General features: G+C 42.4%; 2 protein-coding genes across 2 annotated transcripts; both read right to left on the bottom strand.

The window, feature by feature from the left end:
- Positions 1-1830: 1830 nt before the first annotated feature.
- On the bottom strand, positions 1831-5763 carry LOC104594691 (pentatricopeptide repeat-containing protein At2g35030, mitochondrial-like). Its single transcript, XM_010255107.3, has one exon. The coding sequence runs from the start codon at positions 4906-4908 to the stop codon at positions 2968-2970; it is 1941 nt and encodes a 646-aa protein (XP_010253409.1). The 5' UTR covers positions 4909-5763; the 3' UTR covers positions 1831-2967.
- A 1145-nt stretch (positions 5764-6908) lies between these two features.
- LOC148801890 (uncharacterized) lies at positions 6909-7919 on the bottom strand. Its single transcript, XM_088897250.1, has one exon. It carries the CDS (start codon positions 7917-7919, stop codon positions 6909-6911), a length of 1011 nt encoding a protein of 336 aa, XP_088753376.1.
- Between the last annotated feature and the right edge of the window lie 3604 nt (positions 7920-11523).

Below are 11523 nucleotides of genomic sequence, written 5' to 3'. Positions count from 1 at the left end.
ATCCATTATCTGGCAAGTTGGTGAATCTTGTCCAAGTTGATTATTTAAAGAATTCTTTGACTGGAGATCATAGAGGACCAGATTCAAAGAATTTATTAGTCAGAATCTGCTAGGATGTTTCTAAATATAAAATCATTCCATAATGGGATCATTACCCAATGCCGGTGCCTGCTATCCAGGGTCTCAGAAGGGTGGACTGGATATGGACATAAGCTTTGGAATTTTGTGCACATAGTGACTACTGTCATTCTCATACCTGCACTCCCATACTCATCAGCCCAACAAGATTCCATGAGAGATATCAATTCAAAAAATTCCAAATGCATACCAAGATTAAATGCAGGTCAAGCCACAGAAAAAGAAGTCTCATCAGTGATTCCTTGAAACATTTTTCAGTTTGAATAAGTGCATAAATCATATTAAGCAATAAACACAAGCATCATGTGAGAATCAAAACATAAAAATATAGTTGAATTATTCAAAGAAAAAGAAAATTAGTTTGTACCATGAAATTTAAGTATTGAAGTACAGAGAGAATTTAAAACTGAGAGAATTTTGACAGAACTGAAATTACTATGCATGTGTGCATGTGCTTTTGTGTGTGTTTAGAGAGAGTGAGAGTTGGGTACAAGAGAAAAGGCTTGTTTGTTTTCTTTATATTAGACAAATAGGGAGGCATGTATATTTTAGGTGGTATATAGTGGAAAGAAAAGATAGAGGTTCTCTTTATATATATTCTTTCTGTGTGACTCAAGGAAGTAAGGTTTTCACTTTATAGTAATATAAGCAGGAAATCAGTGTTTTTCTCTTGTTTCAGTTAGAGAAATATTGATTTTACTTGTCAAGGGTTCCTATTACAATCAGCTCCAAGACATCCTTGCTTCACCAGATATATAAACTAAAACACACACACACACACACACACAGAGGACAAGAATATTCTAGTCATAGAAATCCTGAAAAAATAATGAATTTAAAGAAATTAAGTGTAACTATAGGAACACCATTAATCTTTACTTGAAAAACAACACAATTTATAAATTAATGAATCATTAGGAATACTGAATCTAAAATAAGTCCCTCAGAAAATAAAAACAATTTATCTCTGTAACTTCTGGGTGGCTAATTCAGAGCTGTTCCAAGATCTCTCAAATGATGATCTTAGCAGAAATATTCAAACCATTCTTTTTCTTCCACACTCCACTCAGACTCCCATAAGACAACCGGTAGTATTCAGGGATGGTGGGATGATCTTACACTTCGACGGGAGTGCTGCAGGTAATCCAGGTTTAGCTGGAATTGGGGGCATCTTAAGAGATGAAAGAGGTGATACTCGCTGGGTTTTCAGTGGGCCAATTGGATTTACAGATTCAACCAAGGATGAAGTGCTGGCTGCTCTAACTGGAATCAGAATAGTAAAAAGTTTGGGTATTCAGAATCTCTCCATAGTAGGGGACTCAGCAAATACCATCAAATGGCTAAAAGATAAGGAAGGGGGTCCTTGGAGGGTGATCCATTGCCTGGCAGAAGCAAGGGACTCCTTGAATTGTCTACATGCAAATCTGATCCCGAGGGAGTTAATTCCTATTGCAGATGGCTTAGCCAAGCTAGGTGCTCGCTTAGAAAATCTGTACAGTGACAGAATTCCTCCCTTGTAATCTCTTTGGGGTTCTCCCCTGTTTTGTACATCCTCTTCTCTTCTAGTTTAATGAAATTTGGTTAAACTTTTCTCATTAAAAAAAAAAAAAAAAAAAACAAACAAACAAACAAACAAACAAAAGCAAACTGTTTAAGGATTCAGTACTGGTGCAAATGGTATAGATATATAAATTACACATGAATCTTCTTCTTTTTTTTTTTTGATCAATAACTGGAATTCATTAGATTAAAAGAATTTAGTTACAGCTCTCCAAAGCTTAACTCTCTCCAGGAAGATAACAAAAGAGAAAAAGTTACAAAACAGCCCAAAACATTTGATCCCTTCCCACCCCCTGCTTTTCCAAAGCATCAGCAAATGCATTTGCTGTTCTCTTGACCTACTGAAACTTGATTTCCAATTCTTTAGTTAGCCACTTAATCTCCCTCCTCTCATTAGCATATTTCCAAAGTCCACTACCTTCTTGTAACCAACTTAAGACCAGCTTCGAGTCCCCTCCATGACTAATTTTTGTATATTCAGTTCTTTAGATTTCCTTATACCCTCTAGTACTGCATGGACCTCAGCTTTGAGAGAGTCTCCAAACCCAATGGAACCTGAATACAAAGCGAGCACATTCCCATCCTCATCTCTGAAAACCCCTCCTACACCTAATGGACCTGGATTTCCCTCACTACTTCCATCAAAGTTTAGCTTTATAAGTCCACTTCCTGGTGATGACCACACAGGACAAACTAAAGAGCGAGCAGGAGCAGAATTTGCCACCTCCGGCCACCTATTCAGCAACATATCTGTAGAAATATCAACAAACAGGTCCAAGGATTTCAGCTAATGTACCACCCTCACTGCTACTACTTCAATAAGGCATTCTTTACTTCTTTTAACTTCAGAGAAAATTCTGGTGTTCCTTTCCTCCCAAAGAGTCCAGCAAACAGCAGCCCTCACACACCTCCACATTATCCTTCCCCTTTTGTTTGGCCAACCAAAGAATGAGGGGCTAAACAAGCTATGAATGTTTGGCGGTAGGGTCCACCTGCAATCAAAAGAGGAAAGAAACCATTCCCAAAGATCAGTAGCAAAGGGGCAAGAAACTAATAAGTGGTAGGATCTTTCACCATTAGCCTTGCAAAGAACGCACCAATTCGGAATCTTAACATATAGAGGATCTTAACAAGAACCAGTAAAGCTCATGCGAATGCATATGGTGCAATAAAATTTAACATAATATAAAGAAGCCACAAATTAGAACAACTCATTGATCAGGAAAATTCAATCCACATGCTCCACTTCCCAAGGCTTGCAGGTTCAAATCATATTACTATAAAATCCTCATTCACTTGGAACTTCTTATTAGGTGTATAACCAGCTTTCTTCATTTCCATGTGAAGGTTACTTAGTATAGAATAAATAATTTTAGCTTGAATATGAGATTTATCACCAACTACAAATACATTGACTCTATTATCCACCTCAATCCAACTACACCCAGGTTGTTTCTTCAATCCTTTGTCCTTCATCTTCAATCTCACTCTTGCCGCTTCTCTCCATCTTCCAGCAGAAGCATATATGTTAGATAGCAGTAGATAAGTTCCTGCATTCCCAGGCTCCACCTCTAGAAGCCTCTCTGCTGCTAATTCCCCTATTTTCACATTCCCATAAACACTACAGCCTCCAAGAAGAGCCCCCCATACGCAAGCTGATGGTTTAATCCTTGAACGCTCTACAAAATCAAAGGCCTCCTCAAGCCGACCAGCTCGCCCACAAAGATCAACCAAGCACGCATAGTGGTCTTCTCTCACTTCAACGGATCCATCTGTGACCAACTCACCAAAGTATTTCAACCCCTCATCCACCAAACCGGAGTGGCTACAGGCAGATAGCACCCCAACATACGTAACATCATCAGGTTTGAACCCACACTTCTGCATTTCTTCAAACAAGCAGATTGCCTCTCTTCCATACCCATGGTCTCCATAGGCCTGAATCATTCCATTCCAGGAAACAATATCTCTTTGGCTTGACCTGTCAAACATCTGTCCTGCAATAGTTATCTCCCCACATTTAGAGTACATGCTTATGAGTGCCGATTCCACAAATACATCATTCTGATAGATTGTTTTGCTTATAATCTGATGTATTTGCTTCCCCTCACCAAGACCAGCTAAATCACTACAAGCCCTCAATATGCTCACAAAGGTTCCTTGATTGGGCTTGATCCCATCAGCCTGCATTCTTGAGAAAATCTTCAATGCTTCCTCACTCTGTCCATCCCGGACATATCCTGTGATCATTGTCGTCCAAGAAACAACGTTTCTTTCAGACATCTGATTGAATAGTTTCTGGGCTCTCCTTAGATCTCCATTCTGAATACAACCCGTAATAATTGCATTCCATGATGGTATATCCCTCTCAGGCATTCTCTCAAAGAGGTCAACAGCTTCACTCAGCCTCGAGTTCTGTGCATAACCAGTGAGCATGGCATTCCAAGAAACTACATTCCGCTCGGGCATCTTATCAAAAATGCACCGTGCTTCATCAATCCTCCCATTTTTTGATAAACCATCGACCATGGCTGTCCAGGAAATAACATCTCTTTCTGGCATCCGATCAAAAAGCTGCAATGCTTCATTTATTCTTCCAGATTGAGCCAGAGCTTTCAAAATTGTGTTCCAAGAAACAACATTCCTCTTAGGCATTTTCTCAAATATCTCAATAGCAGAATTCATTCGTCCATTTTCTGCATACCCAGATATCATAGTATTCCAAGAAATAACATTCTTGTGGGGCATCTGTCTAAAAAGCTTCTCTGCTTCCAAAATCTGTTTGGATTGGAAGTACCCATTGAGCAACGCCGTCCAGGTGACTACGTTCTTCTTGGCAGCCACGTGGTCAAACAAAATCCTTGCTTCTTTGATCATTCCACATTTAATGTACCCAGAAATAACATTCGTCCACGTAATAACATCTCGTTCGGGCATTCTGTCGAATAGTCGACGAGCTTCGTAGATTTTCCCTTCCCTGCTGAGCTTGTTGATCAGCCAATTTGATCGAGCTACATTTTGATCGACGGTGTAATCTCTTTCTGATGTCATAATTTTGGAGAATCTCTTGTCGGAGTGATAAAGGTGCAGCCATGTGAGCTTCACGCTGAGTGACCTGGGAACGAGGATTCTAAAAGCCGTTGGAGAGAGCAGTTTAGCGGGAGCATCAAAACGCGCTGATGCAACCGTCAACCGAAGTAGCGCTAACATCTGAACGAGGCTCTTTTTTTCTCCTTCCAAACTTATAGTTAAAAATTAGGGTAAATTACAGATAGGTACTAAAAATTCCATTTTAGTATCCTAACTTTCAAACATGTTTCTGCAATATCTAAATTTTCAAAATGTGTTACCTATCATCTAATTTTCTTATGATTGATATCTGGCCTCAAGTTAATTATGGATTCAGGTATTCACGCCAGTGATGGAAATACAAAAATGAACAAATATTTTTTTTATTTGCAAACCAAACGCCTAGAGAAACTACCATGGCTGCTGATAGAACTCTGTTTGTCAACAAGAAGACAATGAGAAGGGCCGAAGATCTAGGGAGAAGAAGAAGAAGGAGGAGAGAGAGAGAGGTCGGAGGTGGAGGAGAGTTGTTGCCATTGTTCGGTGCTTCAGGAGGCTGTGGACGACGAACCGTGGTTTTCGGTGATTAGCTCGATGGAGGAGAAGGGAAAAGGGAAAGAGAAATGGAGAGGGAGAGAATGGGGGAAAACCGGTAGGATTAATTGATCCGGAAGGAAAGATACTGTTTTGTCACTATTGTTCGGTGTCGAGTGGAAGGGGATAATGAACAAGAGATGGCACTGGCGATGCTAATAGAACTCTATGTGTCATCAAGAAGTGAATAGGGCTGAAGATCTGGGGAGAAGAAGAAGAGAGAGAGAGAGAGTGAAAAATCAGAGCTTCTGTTCGGAGACTCCTAATTCAATTACAATTACAACATAGACTTTCAATCCTAATTGTAATCCATTGAAATCCGAACACCCCCCTCAACTTGGATTATGCAGATTGTGAATGCCCAATTTGCGGAGAAATACTCAAATTCTTTGTAAAAATGTCAGCCAGCTGAACAGTAGTCAACACATAAGCAGGACGTATGCAACCATTTTGAATCTCATCCCGTACAAAATGGCAATCAACTTCAATATGTTTCGTACGCTCATAAAACACTGGGTTTGTGGCAATATGCAAGGCTGCCTGACTGTCACAATATAAACGCATTAGGTTTGAATGCGTAACTCCAAGAGACAATAACAATCTCTTCAGCCATTTCAATTCACATGTGGCCGTGGCCATAGACTGATACTCTGCTTCCGCTGAAGAACGAGCCACAGTGTGTTGTTTCTTAGTTTTCCAGGAAATCGGCGATTTTCCAAGCATAACAAACCACCCAGACAGAGAACATCGGGACAAAGGGCAGTTCACCCAGTCTGAATCACACCATGCATATAACTGCAAGTCACAATCTGAACGCAAGAGAATTCCTTGACCAGGATTTCCTTTCAAATAGTGCACCACTCGCAACGCAGCCTCCCAATGTCTTTCTTGCGGTTGTTGCATGAATTGGGACAGAACATGCACACAATAAGACAACTCTGGACGCGTTGCTGAGAGATAAATAAGCCTCCCCACCAAGCGTCTGTTTTGCTCAGGATTAGATAAGAGGGCCCCGTTTGTCAAGGCGAGATTGTGATTCTGCTCCAGAGGAAAAGGAGCAGGTTTTGCACCAAGTAATCCAACTTCAGAGATAATATCCAAAGCATACTTTTGTTGTGACAGAAAAAATCCTGTTGAGTTTCAAGCAACTTCAATGTCCAAAAAATATTTCAATGATCCCAAGTCTTTCATATGGAAGCAGTCACTCAAATATTTCTTGAAGACTTGAATTGTCATACGATCATTACCTAACACGATAATATTGTCCACATATACGAGAACAAGCACATGCACCCTATCCCTGACGAAAGGTGAAGAGGGAGTAATCTGAACATGATTGCTGAAACCCATATGTCTTCAAGGCTGCAGTTAATTTAGCAAACCAACATTTCAACGCTTGTTACAAGCCGTACAAAGATTTTTTCAACCGACACACCATACATGGTTTATCTGACTGAAAACTCGGAGGCATTCGCATGTAGACTTCCTCATGTAGATCACCATGCAAGAATGCGTTATGTACGTCCATTTGATGAAACTCCCAATTTCTAACTGCTGCGATTGTAAGGAATGTACGGACAGTAACCATTTTTTGCAACTGGGGCAAAAGTTTCATTATAATCAATTCCCTCAACTTGCTTGTTCCCAAAAACCACGAGACGAGCTTTATATCTTTCCACTGTCCCATCAGCGTTATACTTGATTCGATAAACCCATTTGCATCCTATGGCTTGTTTTCCAGATGGCAAAGGCTCCACAGTCCATGTCTGATTATTTTCAAGTGCCAGTATTTCTTTCTGCATAGCATCCCTCCATTTTTCATCCTTTACGGCTTCAGCAAAAGAAGTGGGTTCAACTCCTGTAGTGATAGCTGCCAAGAAAGCACGATGTCGACAAGAAAAACTGTTACAGTTCACAAAGTTATCTATGGGGTAAGGACTACCTGCAGAATGTGATTGGCCGAGTGAGCTTGCAAAGGGACGCGGAGAGGGACTCAAGCGCTGTGTGGTGTGAAGCACATAGTCTCTTAACCTTGTGGGCTGTTGTTTCTGTCGATGCCCATGCCCCAAATGAGTATCAGAGTGCTGCTGTTGCTCAACATTGCCACTCCCCCTGACGTCAGGTGTGTCTTCGCTTGCATTTTCTGTGGTGACGTCAGAAGGATGCATGGGTGCATTGGTATTCGGGTCTACGTGGGTTCCTTCTTCTACACGAACTCCTTCTTCTGCGAGTTCATCTTGCTGGTTAGTCTCCGTCTCGCCATTTGCAAGTCCAGGTGAAGAAGTGGATGGTACCAACACCTTATCTGTCCCACTTATTCCACAATCTTGTGCTTTGTTTGGCCATGCATCCTCTTTGTGTGCATACGGGAATTCATGCTCAAATAAAGTAACATCTCTGGAATCAAAGAGAATGCCAGACTCTAAATCATATAAGCTCCATCCTTTCTTCCCAAAAGGATACCCGACAAAAACACACTGTCTGCTTCGACTAACAAATTTATCCCCTCCATGACAAGGATTGTGCGCATATGCTAAGCAAACCAAAGACTCGCACATTATCATAAGAAGGAGGTCGCCCAAATAATATTTCATAGGGAGTCTTTCCCTTTAACAGAATGGACAGTGTTCGATTGATCAGATAACATGCGGTCAAGACACATTCCCCCCAAAAATCAATAGGCAAGCAAGCTTGAAAGCGCAAGGCACGGGCAACATTGAGTATGTGGCAGTGCTTGCGTTCAACCCTCCCGTTTTGTTGAGAGGTCCCGACACAAGTGGCTTGAGGAATAATGCCACTTTCAGCAAAATAACCAGCCAAGCAGACAAACTCAGTCCCATTGTCAGTACGGATCGCCTTGACAGGTGTGTTAAATTGCCTTTGAACCATTGCAAAAAAAATTCGAAGGACTCGTCCCACTTCCTCCTTATCAATCAGAAGATAAATCCAAACGCCTCTAGAAAAATCGTCCACTATGGTTAAGAAATAATGTGCACCGCAAGAAAATGCAGTTCTATAAGGACCCCACAAATCACAATGAATTAACTCAAAAATAACGGATGCTTTATTATTACTAGGAACAAACTCTTCCCAACATTGTTTAGCTCGGAAGCATACATCACAACCCTTACTACTGTCAGTATGCTTAGTACGAAAATGTAGCAATTTAATAATTCTATAAGAAGGATGCCCCAACCTTTGATGCCAAATATTCAACGTTCTGCTCTCTATAGTCTTCATTTCTCTTGTTGATGCAATACTCCGGAAATAATAGAGTCCCTCTCGCTACTCACCCGCTCCAATCAGCATCCTCGTAGTGCGGTCCTGTATCACACAGAATTTGTTAGTGAACTGGACGATACAATTCGATTCCTCAATTGATTGTGATACAGAGAGTAAATTGCAATTCAAACTAGGCACATATAAAGCACTAGTCAATTTCAGGTCATCGTCCAGTGCAATTGTGCCTTCTTTTTCTGCTATCGTCGCTTTCCCGTCTGGCAGCCCGACAGAGCACGGAATGATATTCTTTATGTCTCTCATCGACTCGAGGTTTCCTGTCATATGATGAGAGGCCCCTATATCTATTATCCATTATGACAATTTTTGCTTACCACTTAGTCGTTCTTTCTGTGTGTTCAAAAGGTTGAGTAACATGTTCCACTGCTCACTGCTCAGTCCATTTAACCCGGTCTTGGCTGCATCGATTGATTCTCCTTGAGACGTATTGCTTTGCGCAGAGGCTTTGGCTGTATTGGCCTTAGCTTGGCTGTCACGGCCTTTTCCTCCTACCCATGTTCGTTGTTTCTGTTCACCACGTCCTCGGCCTGTTCCACGGGTATTATTTTCCGGCCGATCACCCCACCATTCAGGGTAGCCGATCAGTTGGAAACAAGACTCTACATCGTGGCCTGTCTTGTTGCAGTGAGTACATACTGTGTTCTTGTCTCTGCCTTCGCTTTGCCTCTTTCCTGTGTGGGCTACGAAGGCCACAGCTTCAGCTTTCTCTTCCTTTGCGCGCATCATAGTCTGAACTTGCTCTTCTTGAACCACTATGGCATAGGCTCGATTCAAATTTGGCAAGGGTTCCGTACTCAGTATATGCGAACGCACACCTCCATAGACCGTGTCATCTAGCCCCATCAAAAATTGATGAAGTTTCTCTTCATCTCGCTTCTTATTTCACGCCCTGCTTATGTCGCAACTGCACTTGCCACATTGACAAGTGGGATATTGCTCATAATTTCCCAATTCCTCCCATATCATCTTGAGTTTTCCATAGTAATTCAGAATCGTCATACCTCCTTGTTTGCAATTCGCCAACTCGGATTTGAATTGTTGGACTCGTGGTCCATTACCAACAGAAAATTGCTCCTTTATGTCGTCCTAGAGTGTCTTCGCAATCTCTGTGTATGTTACGGTTGAACATAAATTTGGTTCAATCGTATTCAGAATCCATGACACAAGCATGGAATTCACCATCCACCAATCTTCTAATTCCACTGAATCTTCCGAAGGTTGTTTCACTGATCCATCGATGAAGCCAAATTTCTTCTTGGCTCGCAGCGCCGTTCTTATTGCTCGAGCCCATTCATCATAGTTGTCACCTCTAAGCTGGATCTGTGTGATAATGCTCCCTGGATTGTCATTGGTTGATAGAAGATAGGGTGAGATCACGTTCCTTGGACATTGACTGCCGCCCTGATCCTTGTTTTCAGCCATGTCGAGTATAGTGTTGGTGCCGCTGAAGAGAAACTGCCGCAGAACGTTGATTCGCCAGAAGAACTCTGCGAAAAATCATAGTGCCGCACTGATTTGGGCTGTGAAAAAACACAACGTCGGACTGAAAAACACAACTCAAAACGTTGTCGCTGCTGATCACTGGTCCAAAGTGCCACCGCTATTCACCGAATGAAACGATGAACAATGATACTTCATAAACCAGAAGAAGTGCCGTCGCTGTTCACTGAAGGAGACAATGATCACCGAAGTGTTGTCGCTGTTCACCAAAGAAGACGATGAACAGTGATACTTCAGAAACCAGAAGAAACGTTGCTGTTGTTCTCCGAAGGAGACGATGATCACTGAAGTGCCGTTGCTGGTCCGAAAACACAGCGTCGGATTGAAAAAACACAGCGCAGTTGATCACTGGTCTGAAACCAGAAGAAGTGTCGTCGCTGTTCACCGAAGGAGATGACAATCACCGAAGTGCCGCCGCTTGTCCGAAAACACAGCGTCGGACTGAAAACCACAGGGCAGAACGTTGTCGCCGCTGATCGCTGATCTGAAGTCGCCGCTGATCACTGGTTCAAAGTCGAAGGAGACAATGATCACCGAAGTGCCGCCGTTGGTCTGAAAACATAGCGCCAGACTGAAAAGCACAACGCAGAACGTTGTCGCCATTGATTGCTGACCCGAAGTCGCCGCTGACCACTGGTTCGAAGTCGCCGCTGATCGATTGTTGCAAAGAGCTGGACTGAAAACCACAGCGCAGAACATTGTCGTCGCTGATCGCTAATCCGAAGTTGCCACTAATCACTGGTTCGAAGTCGAAGGAGACAATGATCACCGAAGTGCCACCGCTGGTCCGAAAACACAGCGCCAGACTGAAAAGCACAACGCAGAACGTTGTCGCCGTTGATCGCTGATCCGAAGTCGCCGCCGATCACTGGTTCGAAGTCGTTGCTGATCAATCGTTGCTACCGCCGTTGATCTCCATAGTGCCCTTGCTCTGATACCATGAAAAACCAGAGCTTCTCTGATTTCTACTTTCGTGTTTTATTCACTAACAATACCCAAATATATACACTCGAGAGTCTCCTACGTATACAAGGATCGGAGACTCCTGATTCAATTACAATTACAACATAGACTTTCAATCCTAATTGTAATCCATTGAAATCCTAACAGAGAGAGAGAGAGAGAGAGGGGGGGTTGAAGGGTGGAGGAGAGCTATCGCCGTTGTTCGATGCTTCGGGAGGTTGAGGACAATGAACAGTGGTTTTCGGTGATTATCTCAATGGAGGAGAGGAGAAATGGAAAAGAGAGGTGGAGAGGGAGAGAATGGAGGAAAACCGGTAGGATTGAATGATCGGGGAAGGAGAAATATTGTTCTGTCACCGTTGTTCGGTGTCAAGTGGAGGGGGATAATGAACAGGAGAT

This window comes from Nelumbo nucifera, chromosome 2 (genome assembly GCF_055504915.1).
Source record: "Nelumbo nucifera cultivar China Antique chromosome 2, China Antique-T2T, whole genome shotgun sequence".
NCBI lineage: Eukaryota > Viridiplantae > Streptophyta > Magnoliopsida > Proteales > Nelumbonaceae > Nelumbo > Nelumbo nucifera.
Note: the sequence above shows the minus strand (reverse complement) of the source record. Positions and strands in the feature narration are given on the sequence as shown.

Bases quoted from the DNA above. Each gene is read 5' to 3' on its own strand.
- LOC104594691 (XM_010255107.3), bottom strand. From the start codon at position 4,908: ATGTTAGCGCTACTTCGGTTGACGGTTGCATCAGCGCGTTTTGATGCT.
- LOC148801890 (XM_088897250.1), bottom strand. From the start codon at position 7,919: ATGTGCGAGTCTTTGGTTTGCTTAGCATATGCGCACAATCCTTGTCAT.